Source organism: Rana temporaria, chromosome 1, assembly GCF_905171775.1.
Source record: "Rana temporaria chromosome 1, aRanTem1.1, whole genome shotgun sequence".
Lineage (NCBI taxonomy): Eukaryota > Metazoa > Chordata > Amphibia > Anura > Ranidae > Rana > Rana temporaria.
Genome location: NC_053489.1, coordinates 437,608,359 through 437,628,172, shown reverse-complemented (window position 1 = coordinate 437,628,172; position 19,814 = coordinate 437,608,359). Strand labels below are relative to the sequence as shown.

Below are 19,814 nucleotides of genomic sequence, written 5' to 3'. Positions count from 1 at the left end.
CGTATCCTATGTTAAGTATGGCCGTCGTTCCCGCATCGAAATTTTGAAATTTAACGTCGTTTGCGTAACTCATCCGTGAATAGGGCTGGACGTCAATTACGTTCAGGTCGAAACCAATTACGTCCTTGCGACGTCATTTAGCGCAATGCACGTCGGGAAATTTTAGAGACGGCGCATGCGCAGTACGTTTGGCGCGGGAACGCGCCTAATTTAAATGATCCACGCCCCCACCGGGATCATTTGAATCAGGCGGGCTTGCGCCGGGGAATTTACGCTATGCCGCCGCAACTTTACAGGCAAGTGCTTTGTGAATCAAGCACTTGCCCGTAAAACTTGCGGCGGCGTAACGTAAATGCGATACGTTACGCCGCCGCAGATCTACGAGAATCTGGCCCCTAGTATACAGTGCATGTGATCAATCAGAAGCTCACCGTGAACTCTTTACAATATATTGATACTTTATTGAAAATGTAAACACATTCACGCAATTGTTTTCTGTGTCTTCTTTGATCATTATGTCTTTTTTGCTCTGATAGGAAATAAAAGCATGTTACTATTTTACAGTAATATATTAATATTGTATATAATGATCAGCTTTTTAAATGTTAACCACACATTATTTTAACTAACAGATAACTGTATACAAGGATCAGTCCTTCCTTATTTCCTCCCTGCACTATCTGTAAGACTTGGTTCATACATGCTGCAGCCGCGGCTCACAGCAGGGGGTCCGGTGCGTCCCTGTTCACCAATTCAGGAGTGAATCAGGTCTGAATTTTTGCCCGAATTCACACCTGAATCGGAACCAACGACGCACAGGACCCTTTCCAAATGCGGACTGCGGCCACCTTCGGAGCTGTGTGAACGGGCTCCATTGAGAGCCAGGCATACTCCCCAGTCATGTGAATTGGAAGCGGGGAAACCCACATCCATTTTACATATATGTGAACCCAGCCAAATAAAACATCTATGATTTCATCAAGTTTGTACAAAAGGGTTGCCCATTAAGTGTAGAAAATTGCAACAAATAATCTTAGCACAATATTGGAGAACAAGAAATTTAGATGGATTGAAAATGTTCAGATGACAGTCCATAGTTCTTCAGGATTGGAGAGATCCTTAAATTAAAGAATGCCTGGCCTTGCATGTGGGGTAATGCCCAAAGGCATGCTCACCAATTCCCGAAGACCTGGCAGGAGCTGCAGTCATATGAAAATGTAAACATTAAGATGGTCTTCCAACTCAGAGATGAGCCACATGTGTGCAGTACCCAAGATATGGAATTCCCTCCTTAAAGGAGAAGTCCAGCCAAAGCATTTTGCACTCATGTGACCCGTTTTCAGCAGAGAGCTGGCTGAAGTCCGCTCTCTGCTGACGCCACAGAAGTCGGTCCAGGCACTGCATCATCGAGACAAAAAAAGTCTGGATCAGCCAGGTGCCTGGACTGACATCCGACTCAGCCTCTCAGTGAGCTGCTGAGAGCCTAAGCCGGACGCTCCTGCCCCCTCCATAGCCCAGCACTCCAATGAGTGAGGCGGGAGCAGTGCATAGCAGAGAGCTGTGACTGACAGTCAGCAGCTCTCTGCTCACGGAGCTCTGAAAACCGAGCAATCGCCTGTGTTCGATCGCTCGGTTCTCATTGCAGAGGTGCCAGGGGACAGATGCTCCACTAAGGTAAGTATGATTCCTAAAATATACCAAAAAAATACTTTACCACTCTTTTAAGCTTCTTTGTCCCATGTCCTATACACTTGTACTGATGTACGCGTTGCATTTAGATGAACAGGCTGAACCTTTGCCCACCAACCAGTATACCTCTGTTACCTCACTCCCAGTAACAGAATGGGGTCCCACGAGCACATAGTGTTGACCTCATACGGCTGTCACTTAACTCTTCTCTTTCCATACCAAGTGACCAGACCATAGATCTCTGTAACGTTAGTCCATTCCCAGTGACCGACATTGACTGCCCCCGCTACAGGAGAACCTGTCACCTAACCAGGTACCACACCAAAGAGGTTGTTGTTTCTCCTCACAGTTACTTATGAACTTCTGCTGTAGTGTGATAACTGATAGCTGATAGCTATACTTTCCAGTGTAAATATGTTAATGACACACATACTTGTTTGAAATCAATGACTTAAAACATATATTACACTTGGCTTTTAAGTAGATAATTAACCTACCTTTTGAGAATTTTGCTGATAAGTCTTTTCACCCACTTGGCTTCTGGAGTTAAGCAAACAATGGACCCACGCTTTAACGTGACTCTGCAAATGAGGATATACAATGATGAATTGGGATATTATTTGATTTCTGTAATCCCCTGCACACAATGTGGTGATGCTCATCAATTGTTCTTTCAGCAAGCTGGGGGCAGGTTGATATTTCAATCTGTGTTCCTTAACCTCCCTGGCGATATGATTCTTTCAGAAAAAACGTGCTGAAAGCGGTACCATTATTTGCAAGGTAATTTGGTGATTTTTACTGTAGGCCTGTAATTCTTAGGAATAACTCACTTAAATCTGACCAAGCAAGAGTCTAGTAGGCATCCCGGGTATGACATTTTTTTTAAAACAAAATTATAAATGATAATATAATAAATAATTACAAATAATTATATCAAATAATAATATAATTCTAATAAAAATTATTCAATAATGTAATCAACTCAAAATCACTGAAATTTGCTCAGTTGCAGAATTTTCGCTGTCATAATTTTTTTTTTTTTATGACGAATTTCCCCACAAATCGCTATCGCACAATTCTGCAAGTGATTGTAATTTATTATCGCTGTTTTCTAGCTGATCTAAAACCATTTTTGACATAAAGGGACACTTTTGGTTGCTATGGACAATCTACAGTTTGCAGGGAGAAAGAACAGTTTTTATTATATAAAAGAACATGTAGGGCACTGGGCAGACCACTAGGGACAGGGGGGGTGTGTTTTTTTTACATACAGTACTGTAATCTATAAGATTACAGTATACTGTATGTTATGTGTTTGTTTACGTTTTTGAATTTGGCTTCGTTCTCCGCTCCCGTGCGTTGTAACGTCGCAGGGAACGGAGATCGACGGCACAGGAGGACACTGTGTGAATCGAGCGAGGTCCCGCTTGCTCACACAGCGCGGTGGCATCGCTGGATCCAGGAGAAGGTAAGCCAGCGCGCGCTGCAGGCTCTGCACAGCCGAGTGTGACTCGGGGTTACCGATTTTAGCAAAAAAAATCAACCCGAGTCACGCTCGGGGATACCGCCAGGAGGGTTAAAGCGGTTGTAAAGAAAAACATTTTTTAAAAAAAAAACAACAAACATGTTATACTTACCTCCACTGTGCAGCTCGTTTTGCACAGAGTGGCCCCGATCCACGTCTTCTGGGGTCCCTCGGTGGTTGTTTCTGGTCCTCCCCGCAAGAACTCCACACATTCATGCGAGCGAGCTTGCATGGTGTGGAGTCCTTGCGGGTGCGCTCCCATGATACAGCGAGTGGCTATAGCCTCTCACTGTATCACTCGGCCCCGCCCCCTGGTGTGCCACGTCATTGGATGTGATTGACAGCAGCGCCAGCCAATGGCTGCGCTGCTTTCAATCCATCCGCTCTAGCCAATCAATGGCCAGGCTGAGTGGCGAAGGGGATGTCAGGGGCCGAGCGCGGGACTTTTGAGGGGCCAGGTAAATATAACGGGGGCCAGGGGGGGGGGGGGGCGGTATTGCCTGAAGTTTTTTCACCTTAATGCATAGGATGCATTAAGGTGAAAAAACTTTTACCTTTACAACCTCTTTAACTTACAGTAAGCTGCAAGACATCCCTGGTTAGAGAATTGCCAGGGGTGTGGCAAAAAAACAAGGATCACTGTATAATTTCAGTAGGGTACCTAGGAGTAGCCATGAATAAGCACTGAAGCCAGTGCGAAACGTTGGTATTCTCCTGTTCCTATTGCTGTGATCTGCTGTGTTCTTGCTGTTGATTTGAATAAAGACAACCTGTTTAGTTTGTAGTGCGGCTGTCCATCCCTCATCTTTTTACCAATACCTAGGAGTAGGTGGTCCACCCAAGATGCACTCAACTGAGGTGTGCTCTAGGATTGCACCCTCCACCTGCTTAGCATGTTACTGCTGTGAAGGGGTCCCTGAAAATCTGTGGGTCACACTGCCTGTGACCCTGAAACTTCACTGGCATAGCGGTAAAGGTAGAACTTATATCTGAGCAGCACAGGGCCAGAGCAAAGATAAATCTTTATTAGGCCTCTCATCTTTGATGCGACATATCACATAGCTGGGGGAAACCTGGATTGGCTTCCCCACCCTCTGGTCTGGGCACTGCTCTGTCTGAAGCCTGGTGGTGAGTGGTTATATGGGGAATATAGGTGCTGGGAAAAGGATGAGGAATGTTTGGCTGTATAAAGTCGTAAATGCCTGTTTGCTGTGCACATATTGTATTGTAAAGCTTGACCATTTGCTGGATGCATATTTCCTCTTTTTCTTTGGGGGTGGGGGGAATGGGAACCAATGAAGTGTTCAGTTGTGGAGACCAAGGGAGTGAAGTTTTTTGAGGAGAAGGGGGTGGTCAACTGTATCAAAATAAAAACCTACTGACATTGTCCACTGCTCTACTGACACCATCCTCTGCCCTACTAACAAAGTCCACTACCCTACTGTCACCATCCACCATCCTACCGACACCAACGTCTGCCCTAGAGACACTTTCACTGCTCTACTCACTGACATCCACTGCTCGCTGCGCACACCTATGTCGAGGGCATGTTTCCTGGTATGTTTCATGATCATGGTATGTATGATGGTCTGGTATGTTTTTTGGGGGTCCCTATAGCATTATTTACAATAATATAAATAAAGGAGGCTTACAGGAAAATGTGGGTTAACAAAATTTTATCCCCCTTTATTTTTTTTTTGTGAATGTCATTTTTACTATACCACTTTGTTTACATAGGAGAGATACCCCACTTCACAGGGAGGTTTGGGTGACCCCCAGCAGGTTTCTTATAGGAATAATGCATTTTTAAGCTCTCTTTTCAGCCCCACATCCAATCACTTTTCAAAGCTTGCCATCTCAACATCTCCAAGATATGCCCCTTCCTAACCAATGACACCACAAAGCTCCTAGTTCACTCCCTGGTCATCTCTCGCTTCGAATACTGCAACTCCCTCCTCGTTGGCTTACCTCTACATAGGCTACCCCCCTTGAATGCTGCTGCCAGGCTCATCAACCTTACAAACAGTTCAGTGTCTGCTACCCCTCTCTGCCAATCCCTCCATTGACTGCTTGGTGTATCTTCAGTGCCACGCTGTAGAATATTTTAAAGGGACATACACTCTCAAATCAGCTGAGCTATACTTGCCTCTCTTATGCAAATATTACTTGTCTACAATATTCTTATTTGCTACGTGCTTGATATACGTTGTACGCCCAAAATTTCTGAAAATGTTCGCTCTAGTATTTTCATGCTAAGGGTTGTAGGTATTTTATACTTGCTCCCTTAGTAGCCCAACGCATTCCTTTATGTTAAGTGATATGATGTAGAGAACCCCCAAACTCCTGCTCTCTGATTGGAGTGACGTCTGGGGTCCCGTACTGATAATCACTTGCATAGAGAAGTGCATTGGAATCATTAATGCAGTTCTACCCCTTGATCCTGAGGCCCCATACACACCATAGAATCCATCCGCAGATAAATCCCAGCAAATGGGTTTCAGCGGATAGATCCTATGGTGTGTACACGCCAGCGGATCTTTATCCGCGGATATATCGCCCCTGGGATGGATTCCAGCAGATCGGATATTCGCTGACATGCAGAACAAATCCATCTGCTGGAATCCATCCCAACGGATGGATCCGCTGGTCTGTACAGACTCACCGAATCCATCCGTCCGAAGGGATCCCCCGCATGCGTCGCAATGATTCAACGCATGCGTGGAATTCCTTATATGACAGCGTCGCGCACGTCGCCGCATCATAATCGCGGCGACGGTGCGATACGTCATCGCCAGAGGATTTCGGCGCGGATTTCAATGCGATGGTGAGTACACTCCATCGCATTAAAATCTGCTGAAATCCTCGAGAGGATTTATCCATGGAAACGGTCCGCTGGACCGTATCCGCGGATAAATACTCCCGTGTGTATGGGGCCTTATTGTTATTTTCTATGCTAAGTGGTTGAAGGCATGTTGTAATACCTCCACCCTTAGTAGCTCAACGCATTCCTATATGTTAGGCCTCGTACACACGACCGAACATGTCTGCTGAAACTGGTCCGCTGACCAGTTTCAGCAGACATGTTCGGTCGTGTGTACAGCCGACCGGACAAATGTCCGGCGGATCGGACAGGTTTCCAGCGGACAAATGTTTCTTAGCATGCCAAGAAACATGTCCGCTGGAAGCCTGTCCGTCGGACATGTTCGCTGGGCCGCCATCCCTCGCATGCGTCGAAGCGATTCGACGCATGCGTGGAAGCATTGACCTTGAAGCTTTTAACCCCCACTAGTGGATGAATAAAGGGTTAAAAGTGTCACTAAGTGCTGCTACGGCAGCGCTGCCCATTGATTATAATTGGCAGGGTAGCTTTAGGAGCGGTGTATACACCGCTCCTAAAGAGCCCCAAGATACTGCTTGCAGGACTTTTTTTAACGTCCTACCAGCGCAGCGCCCCAGTTTAAAAGCACTCGGGCTTTCCCACTGGGACTGCACATTTTTCAGGTTCTTTAAAGGTGCTATTTTTAGCGTTAAAGCAGTGTGAAAGGGGTCTTTTAGTAACTCACAAAGCAATCCACAACTCGACCCCCAGTTACATCACTATCCTAGTTTTAAAATACCAACCAAATTGTTCTCTTCATTTCTCCCAAGACCTCCTGCTCTCTAGCTCCCTTCTCCCATACTCACCTCCAGGACTTCTCCAGAGCCTCTCCTATCCTCTGGAACTCTCTACCCCAATCTGTCCAATTATCTCCAACTCTGCTTACTTTTAGTCAATCCCTGAAAACCCTTCTCTTCATAGAAGCCCATCCTGCCCCCACCTACAGGGCCGCCATCAGGGGGGTACAGGCAGTACACCTGTAAGGGGCCCGGATGGCAACTCCCTTTAAAAAAAAAAAAAAAAAATTCTAGAGGTCTGGAGGTCCCCAGAGGCCCGGATGGCAACCCCCACGTTTTTTATTTATTTTCTTATAAAATTTTCTTATAAAAAAAAAAAAAAAAAATTATATATTTTTTTATTTTTATATATATATATATATATATATATATATATATATATACACATATACATATATACATACACACACATAGATTTCTTTTTTATTACTATTAAAGGGCCCAGAGGTCCCTTTTTTTATGATTTTTTTTTTTTTTTATAAATGTTTAATTTTTTTTCTTCTCAATTTCAGGCAGCAGCACCCCCCCCCCCCCCGGTTCTCTGCTCCAGGGGGCCCATGTCTGAGTCTGAAGCTGTGTAAGGGGCCCCAAAATTCCCGATGGCGGCCCTGCCCACCTAACAACTGTACTTTCATTTTGTCCATCAGCTCATCCCCACAGTTATTACCTTTTGTATCACTTAACCCTCCCTTCTAGATTGTAAGCTCTAATGAGCAGGGCTCTCTGATTCCTCCTGTATTGTAACTGTACTGTCTGCCCAAACGTTGTAAAGTGCTGTGCAAACTGTGCTATATAAGTCCTGTATAATAATAATAATAATAATAATAATAATAATAATTTTTAATGTTGTACTTTGAGCATTATTATTAATTCACTGCTCCCTGCAAAACAATAATTGTATTTATTTTTTCCCCCCCATTAAAAATGAAGAAAATTGATTTGACAGATTCAGCTCTCATTGACTTCACTGGGGTTTGGCATCTGAACTTTTGATATGTTCGGCTGAACCTTCATGAACCAAATCCAAGTGTTTTCTCATCTCTAGTCCTTACCAGTTTTTAGAAAATGAAATAACATACAATTCCATATCTGTGATTTCAACAGCCATACTTTTTGAAATCGTAGCTCCTGTAAAAGCTGATTCAGCCGAAATTTGAGCTGTGGGTGCCCCTGTCAACACTACTCAACTCAACAAAAATGTATAGCCAGCTCTAGAATAACACTACTAAGTTATTTTAGAAAAAACGCCTCAGAGTAGTTCTGTTAGGGATACTTACATAACTTCCACCTTAGGACAATACGGCCCGCTATTGATAAGCTCCAGTTTTAGGACCTGTTGAATTTGAATGGGTTTTGATAGTGTCTTGACACACTGACAGCGCATATCTGCTGCCACTGAGAAACCTGCATTTGATAAACATTTGAAAAAATTCTGTTAACCACAAATAGTGTTATGTCTCTTCAAAAATACAGCAATTTTGTAAAGCTTATCCAAATAAATAATCATACAATGTAATGTTGACCATCTCTTACTTTTACACTTGTGCTCATATAAATACACTTACGGAAAAATATTTTTCTAAGATTGCTCAATATGGTTGGAGTAAAAGGGAAATCTTAACACGCTTTATATGCCAAAGATTATGTTATGGTGGAACTCAAGGAGAGAAATAAAATGCACATACAGGCAATGTTCACTAATAGGCATCAATGTTCAGGGCAATCCCTTTTGGCACTCTTTTTGGAGAAAGGCATTGAGCCCAATGTCTGGATACACATAATACCGGAATAAAGGTTTATAATAAAATAACAGTGACTGCAATGTTGGTCGTGGTGGGTACTGTAATACCCATCTATTTTAACATTTGGAGAGCCTTTAGATAACATTAAATGGCAAAATGTTTCAATAATCAGCTATTCCGTGAAGCAAAGTTAATTCCCTCCAATGCAATAAAAGTATTACAGCCATACATTCAACCAGAAGTTGGAGTCTAAAACTGTTTTTCTTGTTTTCCAGACAAATCTTAATTTATGTAGTGATTTCAAAAGGCATATTAGTTAGAGACCAGTAGCTCAAAATCAGGTCCTTGCCTCTTCTTCTGCCTCCTGCCTCTGCAGGGCAGCTCAACAGCTGTGGTGAAGGACAGGCGTTCCTAGTCTCTGTACCCCAGTGAAAGACATTTACCACCAGTTGGCAACATGGTATACTCTTGTAGGTTTCCCCAGATCATGCACCTGCTTCCACTGTGCTTCCATGTTTGTTCTTGCTCTTTCCTGGATTAAAAAAATGGTCCTATCATCAAGTTAATTTACCATGCAGGTCTCCAAAACTCCTAGACAAGCAGTCTCTTGCTAGCCATGACTGTAATTAGGTTATATTTCTATTTTATTTTGCTCCGACTCATAACAATTATTTAGCATAATGTTTGGTGTACCTGTCATCCATTTGTTAAAGAACTGTATCTACAATAAAACACCAATTTTAAAAGAATAGTAAAAGAAAGAAAAGTAAAAGAAAAAGGGGCAGATCCACAAAAGAATTACACCGGTGTATCTATTGATACGCCGCGTAATTTTAAATTTCCCGCGTCGTATCTTTGTTTTGTATCTACAAAACAAGATACGACTACATCTCGGATCGATCCGACAGGCGTACCTCTTAGTAGGCCATCGGATCGAAGATGCATTTTTCCGCCGGCCGCTAGGTGGCGTTTCCGTCGAATTCCGCATTGAGTATGCAAATTAGCTAGTTACGGCGATCCACGAATGTACATCCGGCCGGCGCATTTTTTTACGTCGTTTGCGTTCGGCTTTTTCCGACGTATAGTTACCCCTGCTATTATGAGGCGTACTCAATGTTAAGTATGGCCGTTGTTCCCGCGTCAAATTTTGAATTTTTTACGTCATTTGCGTAAGTCGTTTCGCGAATAGGGATTTGCGTAAAATGACGTCACTGTCGTAAGCATTGGCTTGTTCCGGTTTAATTTCGAGCATGCGCACTGGGTTACCCCCACGGACGGCGCATGCTCCGTTAAAAAAAAAAACTTTGTTTACGTTGGGTCACGACGTATTTACATAAAACACGCCCCCATTTGAATTCCGCGCCCTTACGCCGCCAAAGATACACTACGCCGCTGTAACTTACGGCGCAAATTCTTTGAGGATTCGAAAGAAAAAAAAATAAGTTACGGCGGCGTAGTGTATCTTAGATACGCTACGCCTGGTGGATTTATGCGCCGATGTACGTGGATCTGCCCCAAAGTATGTAAAATAGGTGATTTGTGCCAATATATTGGTCGGTTCATTTTCATTCCCTCTAAAAACTGAAACTACATATCTTATTATAGGGATAAACAATAATTTTATATGACAATCTTGTCTTTTATAAAGTTATTGTTACTCTATGCAAGCTAAAGACAAACATATAACAAGAAGCCTTTTTTCCACTTTAACCAGCCTTCATTTTAAAACAATTAAGTCATAGTTATATATCAGTGAACATGACATTCACCTTCCAAATTCACCACCTGCAAATGTTAGATGTAAGTTACATTTAACTGCTTCATAAATATGCCCTCTAGTGTTATGGTAAATAAAGTTCCATTTTTATTCTGTGATTTTATAATGACAATAAAATTAAGTTTCTAGTCCAGAGCATGGAGTATGTTAAACAAGATTTAGGAGTGTGTCTTTGGGAATGTTTGACCATTCTTTCAGAAGTACATTTGTGAGGTCAGGCACTGATGTGGACGAGGAGGCCTGCCTCGCAGTCTCCCCTTTAATACATCCCAAAGATGTTCTATCGGGCTGAGGGGTCAGGACTTTGTTCAGGCCAGTCAAGTTCTTCCACTCCAAAATCGCTCATCCATGTCTTTATGCCAGACCTCACAAATGCGCTTCAGGAAGAATGGTTAAACATTTCCATAGACACACTCCTAAACCTTGTGGACAGCCTTCCCAGAAGAGCTAAAGCTGTTATACAGTAGCTGTAAAGGGTGGGCCAACTCAATATTAAACCCTACAGACTTATACTGGGATGCCATTAAAATTCATGTGCGTGTAAATGTATATAAATGTATATAAAAGTATATAAAAGTATATATATATATATATATATATATATATATATATATATAAATAGATATATAGATATATAGATATATAGATATATAGATATATAGATATATAGATATATAGATATATATATAGATATATAGATATATAGATATATATATAGATATATAGATATATATATATATATATATATATATATATATATATATATATATATATATATATATATATATATATATATATAGAGAGAGAGAGAGAGAGAGAGAGAGAGAGAGAGAGAGAGAGAGAGAGAGAGAGAGAGAGAGAGAGAGAGAGAGAGAGAGAGAGAGAGAAAGAGAGAGAGAGAACTAAACAGGTCTATTATGACTGATTAAGGTTAACCAATGGTAAAAAGGGGTTAAATAAGAACAGTTTTGTAAAAAAAATATATATATATGTTTTTGTTTACTAGCAAGGTTGCTAAACAAAAATGATTTGTACATTAAAGAACAAAAATCATTATTTATAAACCTTGTAACAATGTGGTTACAGTGTATTTACGAATTAAAGCGGGGGTTCCGCGGGAAAACGTTTTTTTTTTTATAGATTATTCTAACACTGATATGACAGAAACGTCTACTGACCAGTCCCATAGTCGCAGCCGCTAGGATGATGATTTCCCCGAAAAGGATGTTTTATAAAAAAGTATGATGGACATTGCCATCTTAATTGTGGGCACTGTGAAGCCCTCCTGTAGATACTTCCGGGATGCGGTGAATGCTCATGTCCCAGCATTCACCGCTGTATCCTGCGCATGCGCAGTGTGACGGCGAGCCGCGCCGTCAACACTGCATAGTTGCTATAACAACGGCCGGCAACGTCCTGTTTCCAGTAGTTAAAATGGCCGAATTGTATCCGCCCCCGTCACATGACCGGCTGCAGCGTCATGTGACGTTTTAAATCTCGCAAGAATTCGTCTATTGGTACTGAAAGGATTCTTGTTCTCGTCATCAGGACTAGACCACTAGACCCTCGTGATCAATCCCACAATTCGTTGCGGCGATCACGACACGCCCAGTCCCGCACACCATAAACTAGGAAGTGCCTGCTTCAGGAGAGGAATATAAGGTATGTAATTTAAAAAAAAAAATTAAACCTCGGACTATTATTAGACCAGGGGACTATTATTTAAGCAACAGTTGTTAAATCGGGTGAACCTCCACTTTAAGCTCTCAAACAATGTTTTGCATGTCACAGCATCTAAGACACCGGCTAGGATATAGCTGTCCAACTGACAGCTGGTCACAGCTATTAGCATGGCATTACCCATAACAAAATCCTCTAGTTGTTTGGAGTATACCCAAGGTATTTGGATAACATTCTTTGGGGGTGTATATTTTTGATCTTTCGATCAACCCCTAGTCTTTTTTGCGCATAAGGATACAGCAAACAGCATTCAGCTTATGGTGGGCAGCTGATGGTTGATTGGTTGCTAGCAGTTTATGCACAGTACCCGTAGTGCCAAAAAACAAATTATACCAAAACTTTCTGAACTGCCTTATTTAGTATTCTATTGCATATTTAGCAGTAAGTCAGTATTCTGAGCTTACACAATAAGACTTTACAGATAGCATATAATAAGAAAGCAAGTTATTTCTTACCATTTTGAAAGAATATACATCCAGTGAAGAAAAAGACCATAAAAAACACAGGAGATATCATTTTAAACCAGTGTGCCAACGCTGCAGATAAGAAATATTATTCGATTTGTGTAGCTTCTTGTTTAAGTTTACTTACTGGTTTCCATTCCTTCTTAGCATACTTTCACTCATGACAGAATTCTGCTTTTATATGTTGAGAATGACCAAGAGTTACATCATAGGGAAAACCCAAATATGTAGAATATGTCACGGGAGAAAACCCTTAAACAGATCATCCCACTTTCCGGCGGATCTCTACGCAGATTTAAATAACACAAATTGATGCAGCTGATTATTATGTGATAAATAATAAATGTTTTATTTTAAATTCAACTATTATAAATATCCAAGTTTGACTGCCCAGGCACCTTTATGTACATTATAGTGTGCAGGCACAGAGGCTCTTTTTAATTATTGACCCCAGCTCCTAGAGCTGAGTATATAGATCTATGAGTCTGTGTACTTGTGTGAATGAGGCCTTAAAGATATTACCTAGCTTTGCAAAGGCATTTGATGCATTCAAAATGGAAAATTGTATCAAACACTTACCGTAATTTTCCTTTCCTGACGCCAAACCATGGCAGCATACTAGTGATAGAGCTCCGACTCTTGACTACTCCCTCAGGACCAGTGAATAGCATAAATTAAGGCATGGTTAGCCGCCACCCTATTCTTTGTAACAAGCCACATACCGAACGCACATGGGTGGGCTCATATGCTGCCATGGTTTGGCGTCAGGAAAGGAAAATTACGGTAAGTATTTGATACAATTTTCCATTTTCCTGACGCCAACATGGCAGCATACTAGTGATAAATAACTAGCTGACAGGGTGGGGTCTACTTGTCCAACCAATCCTCTAATTAGGATGAGACAGAGGACTGAATAGTCCTTCCTACAAAGTTCCCTGATGACAGGACCCCCAGATTTATTCTGTCAAGTTTGAGTAGGAATGTTGGGAAGACCACGATACCCCTCTACAGATGGGCACCATATATTATTTTGAATGTGTTGCCTATGAGGCTTCAACTGCTCTGGTAGAGTGCTCCGCCACCGCTGACTGAGGCTCGCAACCCCTAGTCCTATATGTACAACCAAGCCTGCTAGGGTCCAGGCAGTAACCTCTTTCCCTTGATTCCAAGCTGGAATGACAAAAGGTTTATTTAGATGACCTGAAAGGGACAATTGTGGACAGATACTACTTTAAAGTTATGAGAATGATCAGTTTGTGAGACTTTCCTGTGTGATGTTCTGGAAAGTTAGGCAATGTCCATCAGTCTGTTGCCATGTTTGTGGCAGGATGATCTACAAGACCAACTCTACTCCTTTTGGAAAGAAAATAATGTATATATATATATTTTTACTTTGAAGCTCCAAGAGCTTGAATCTCCGATAACCTTCTGCCTAAAGTTCTTGCCATTGATACTGCCTAATAAGTGATGGCCTGAACCGAACACTGCTCTGTTGGAACCAACAGTTGAACTGATATGAGAACCAGCAACTCCAATATATCTTTTCCTTGGAGACCTACTCACCAAAAACTCAAAAGTTGTACAAACTGAAGGATTCTTGGCTCATTTAAATGTCTTATTGTCGAAATAGTCGACGCTCGTGAGTTATGTAAGGATAGGCTAAGGCCTGGAGGAAGTATAGAACAGCTGCCACTGAAAGGGCAGTAGGATGAATGTCTCGCTCTACCAAGAAAAAGCAAACTTGTTCCAGAATTAGGCCTAGATGTTGTAAGTAGAATGTCTTCTCGCACACAACAAAGTAGAGATCACTCTGTAGTGAAACTGGAGCAACCAAGTTGCCCACCCTCCCCCTTTAGTACCCCTGCTTGCAGCCCCAGTCTGCATAGGTTATGGAGGGACAATGTCTTCTGTATCCTGAAATGAATGGCCAGGGAAAACCGAGGGCCTCCTGGTCAATATGGAGGACTGGCTATGACAACTATGTTCTCTGTTGACAGCCTCAAGAGGAATCTCATTAACAGGAAATGTTGGGGGAAAATATATAGGTTAGATTAGAGTCCAAGGACCACGGCTATGGAACGCTCTGCTAACGGACATCCGCATGGAAGAAAACCATCGGGCCTTCGGGAAGAAACTTAAGACCCACCTCTTCTGAAGGATAAGGAAGACAATGGATGGAAAAAGCGCCTTGAGGCGATTTAGTTCGCAGGTGTAGCGCTATACAAGTTTTTCACTCACTCATTGCAGTCCCATGGAGAGATCAGAACATCTGCCCCCTGCGCCTTGGGGTGCGGAAACAAAGTCAGACATACCCAAAGTTTGCGATTACTCTGGGAAACAAGGAGGTCTGTCTGTGGTAGGCCCCACCTGTGGACCAGGTCAGAGAAGACCTGGGACATAGACCCTTGTTGTGCTCTGGGAAGCTTGTACTTGCTCAAAAAATCCGCTAGGATGTAAACTGCTTCTGGAATTTTGCTGGTGATCTTCCATCCCAGGCATTATGGGTTTTATCTCTCTCACTAGCATATTGCCATGAGTTTCACCCTGGAGCTGAATATAGGCAACTACTGCCCTGGAGACTGGTCTTCCTTGACTCTGTGTAGTAAGGCCGAAGTGATAAAAGGAGCTGTTTGAACCCCAGCGCGTTCAAGATTACCCTCCTTGGTTGGGAATCTCTGCTTGCCTTGACCGAAAGTCCCTCACAGTGCATCTTCCCGAGTGTCTTGTAGAGATGATTCGTAGCAATTCTCCAGTGTAAAGGTCCTAACGGACCGAAACTTGCTCAAGGACCTTCCATCACTGCGGACCGCTACTCATACTGAGTAACACTGTTATTAGCGGTGTTCGATCCTGTTTCCTCCCTTGCAGAATTCTTGAAATTGAAGTTGAAATTTGCGCAGGTGCCCATGCACCCCAGGAATCATCTGTATGCATGATGACGTTGTGCCCAGATAACTAAGGCATTGAGAAACCAAACAAGCGGAAGTATACTTCCTCAGAATTCTGTTCCTGACTGTCACCACTTCCTCTGATAGAAATAAGAGGAACTAGAGCACCCCCAGGGTACACTAAGGATGGAGACAGTTGGTTTTGCTTTCCCTCTAAGGTGTGAGAATAGGATAGGCATCCTGACAATCCAGCAACAGCATCCAGCCATGTGGTTGTACTGTTTAATGGACTTCTCTTAAAGATCTCAGAGAGGGCCCAGAAGGGTTCGACCTCTTCCGATCTGCTACTGGACACTAGCCAACATCCCCTGCAAACTCCAAACAGGATTGTATAGAAAACCTGCAATCCCTTGAGTCTGAAGTGTATTGTAGCATTGTAAGCATTGTAGCAGCACACCTGTTGTGGTGGACTTGGCATATACGTGGGAGAGAAATGGTCTGGAGGAGGAGCAGTGAGGAATTTCCCGAAGTGACCATGAGTGCCTGATACCTTCATCCAAGGACCTGTACCACATGCTGTCCAGAAACCTGTAAAGTGTGCCCTCTAGGTCTTACCTCAAGGCTCCATTTCCACTATTGCAACCCCAAAGTCGCGTGATCTTGCTGCGATTTTTTGCAGTGTTTTTTTTTTTTTTTGCTGCAATTTTGATGTGACTGGAAACAATGCCTGTGTAAGTCGCATTAAAGTGGGACCAAAGTAGTGCAGGGACTATTTTGAAGTCACTGCCACTTGAAGTTGCACAGATATAAACGATACTCATTGGAAATCATGGGGAAAGGGCTGTCATGCGACTTTCCAGTCTCAAGTCGCACTAAAGGAAACTGAGCCCTAGAGTTTGGGCATGCACTTGTGTGACTGATTTTTTCCCAGAAGTCTGCACTAAGATACAAGTCAGACTTTTTTACACCCACTGTTACAAAAATGACATTTTTGGCAAGATACTCCCAAAAGGAAATCATGTCTAAAGGGATGCAGACCCTGTCACTCTCCTCAGAGTCCTGCAGGTGCAGCAGCTGGTTGATATTTATTAAACCATTCCCATTAGACTCGCCCAACACATGGACTGATTATTGATGGCACCTGCAGAAGCTACAGAATGTAGGAGCGGGTTGACCCTTAGCTTGTTCAGGGTATACAGTTTTGACAGCCTGTTTTATATGGGCATCTTCTTCTAACTCCTTCCATTCTTTCCCACTTTTGTTTCTAGGAAGCAATACTCAGCCCAGGGTCTCAACCGTATGGCCTCCCTAGCCACCAAAGTGCCAGGATGCTCTTCCAGTGGTTTAAAAAGCAACTATGTGGGACTTAATGTGCAGCTTCCATATCCTGAGTAGCAGAGTGCTGTATCTGTAATATATGTAGCAAGGACCCAGGCCTCCTTCAGTCTAATGAGAACCACCAGAGCTACGAGTTGCTAACACCCCTTCACATACAGTGGGTCGTAAGGTATAATGGGTGCAGTGCAAAGTAGATTCATGGGTGCCAGACACCTAGGGTGTGTCACCTGTCCAGGATTCACCAGGACAATTTGGGCTTTGAATCATGTGTCAGGGCCTCAGTCTGCAAAGCGATTCCATCTCTCCTCAACAGAACTCTGGGAGAGAGGATTAGGGCCAGGACACCCCAGGCAGCCGCAACACCAACCCGGCAGACTCCAAGACTTCTACAGAAGGAAAGCCACGCAGGTAAAAGCATCCAGCAAAATGCCACATCTGCACTGATAGGAACGCTGTCTCCTATGGCAACAGTCAACAACAGTTTACAATACAAGTGTAACAGTAGCTTCAGGTAATTAAGGCGAGTTCAAAACTGAATCTTGTGCCACCTTTATCAATAATAAAGACATTTGGCATTACCTGTTATCTGCATACTTCTCCAGGCAGTGTCTACTCACCAGCTTCCTGGGCATAGGTACTGTGCCATAGGCCCTGCAGGACTTTTGCTGGGGCACTGGCTCTGGGGAAGAGGAGCGAAGATGTCTTCCTTGGAAATGTTCTCCTGAGTGGGGGCGCCATCCAGGCTATGCTCCCCTGAAGAACGTCTGCGTTGCCTTGGCCCGGCTCTTTTGAGAGCGTGGGCATGCGGGGCTGAAGCAAATCAAAGCAATCCGCACAAGAGGGCACTCTTTTCCTGAAAACTTACCTATACGGTGGTCCCCACCCTAGTTGTTGAGGGTCTTTGTATTATGAGCAGTAACTGACTCTTGATCTGTGGAGAAATGGGACGGTCAGCTGAGGTAAGTATAGCTGAAAAGCGGCAAAAGGAACAGGAGAAGACATAGGAGAAAGGATTGCACTTTCCTTCCTGATTTATCTACATACACCTACATCTGTATATACACCTACACACACACACATATATATATATATATATATATACCTACCTGTAGAGGGTCAGTCTGGGGCGGGTTAAGAAGGTGTTAATTGAATAGGGTAGGAACTTCCCTTTCAGACCTGATTGTCAGCTGAGCTGAACATGTCAGAGATGAGTTGTGTGTGGAGAGAGAGAGAGAGACAGAGACAGACAGACAGACAGCAGCATGCTGTGTGAGAGGATCCATTGTTGGATTGTGTACCTACTGGGGTGAGCAAAACCATATCAGAGACTGTAGCTCTGGCTATAGTGTGTACTTTGTCTATATATCAATATGTTGGCTAAAGAGACTGAACCTTTCCTATTTCTGTACCTGTGTTAGAAGACAAGCCTGTAGTTTCTTCTGTTTGTTTTGCTGAAGCAGTGAATAAAAAAGGTAATGAAAGACAAAAGAGGGAGATATAGGTAAAGGTACAGGTGACCCTGTATGGCACAAGGGGCCAAGAGAGATAAAGCATAGCTGGCCCCTCCATATTCCACAAGTGCTGCAGTTATCAATTTTAACAGCAGATTTCGTTCCTAAAGAGGAAACACTGCAGGGGCCCCAATAAGACCCACAGAAGGGGCTCCCAGACAATAGCGCTTTTAGCAGCCTGAACGCTGGGACTTCGCATTGGGAGAGGCTCAACTTAGACGGCTACTGCACTGAGGCAGAGGAGGGACATAGTACTGCTTACTCTTCACTGGTGTATGAGGAAAAAAAGAAGAATAGGGTGGCGGCTAACCATGCCTTAATTTATGCTATTCACTGGTCCTGAGGGAGTGGTCAAGAGGCGGAGCTCTATCACTAGTATGCTGCCATTTTGGCGTCAGGAAAGTAAATTTATACCCTTTGTGGCTATTGAGGAATATAACGTTTTTGTGGACAGGATTCAGCTTCAAGTTTCTTAGTTAGTCATCATACAATTGAAAACAACATAGTTATGCATAGCACAACAAAGCATACAATAATTTTTAAATGGTAGGATATATAGATAATAATCATGGTATATAAGTGCCCTGGGGTGATTGACACCTCCTTTAGAACTCTGAAGACCAGGCACACTTCTCACCTTAGTAAGAGCTTAAAACAGTGATTGTCCTTTCGGAACGTCTGAATACCTTAGATTAAAGCGATATTAAAGTTTTTTTATAAAAAACATGTTATACTTACCTGCTCTGTGTAATGGTTTTACACAGAGCAGCCCCCAATCCTCCTCTTCTCCAGGCTGGCACTCTTGGTCCCTACCTCCTGCCGAGTCCCCCCAGAGCATGCAGCTTGCAATGGGGCACCCAAGTAGGCATGTCCATTCACACACAGAGCCGCACTTCACACTCCTAATTGGCCCACTGGCTGTGATTGACTGCAGCAGAAGCCTATGGCTCCTGCTGCTGTCTCAGGCAATAAGGAGGGAGAGTACCCAGAGAGCCAAGGCTCTCTTGCACATCGCTGAATCGTAATGAGGCTCAAGTATATATTAGGAGAGGAGGGCTGCTGCACAGATAAGGTTTTTTACCTTCATGCATAGAATGTATGAAGGTAAAAAAACCTTCAGCCTTTAGAACAACTTTAAAGGTGCACTCACGTTTGCCAGAGGGGGTTCCTGCAATTAGCCACATTGAAAGCAATAGGAGGCGGCCAGCTCTTATAGCAATCGCATGAAGGTTAAAAACCTTCTCTGTGCACCAGCCTCCCCCCCCCCCCCAATACTTAACTGAGCCTCATCACAATCCAGCAATGTACACTAGAGCCTCGGCTCTCTGGGTACTCTCCCTCCTTATTGCCTGAGACATAGCATTGGACATAGGCATTACATGTGAATCAGAATGATTAGCTGCAGGAGCCAGCAGCCTTGCTTTGCTTTCAAGATGAACCAGCACAAAAGATCCTACTGACTGTA

The 19,814-nt window shown here is 43.2% G+C and overlaps 1 protein-coding gene across 2 annotated transcripts; it reads right to left on the bottom strand.

The window, feature by feature from the left end:
• Nucleotides 1-437: 437 nt before the first annotated feature.
• Nucleotides 438-18,613, bottom strand: LOC120915656 (interleukin-8-like). Of its 2 annotated transcripts, none has more exons than XM_040326350.1 (4): nt 18,248-18,613; nt 8,167-8,293; nt 2,187-2,270; nt 438-529 (listed from the first exon to the last, which is right to left on the bottom strand). In XM_040326350.1, exons 1-4 carry the CDS (start codon nt 18,405-18,407, stop codon nt 514-516), a joined length of 387 nt encoding a protein of 128 aa, XP_040182284.1. In that variant the 5' UTR covers nt 18,408-18,613; the 3' UTR covers nt 438-513. The 2 variants fall into 2 exon arrangements, with proteins under 2 accessions (XP_040182284.1, XP_040182292.1); XM_040326358.1 differs by lacking the exon at nt 18,248-18,613 and adding an exon at nt 12,604-12,909.
• Between the last annotated feature and the right edge of the window lie 1,201 nt (nt 18,614-19,814).

Bases quoted from the DNA above. Each gene is read 5' to 3' on its own strand.
- LOC120915656 (XM_040326350.1), bottom strand. From the start codon at position 18,407: ATGGAGGGGCCAGCTATGCTTTATCTCTCTTGGCCCCTTGTGCCATAC. The intron at 8,294-18,247 runs GTACAGAAATAG...TATCAAATGCAG, and splicing joins AGGCTTGTCTTCTAACACAG to GTTTCTCAGTGGCAGCAGAT. The intron at 2,271-8,166 runs GTAAGTATCCCT...CCTCATTTGCAG, and splicing joins TGTCCTAAGGTGGAAGTTAT to AGTCACGTTAAAGCGTGGGT.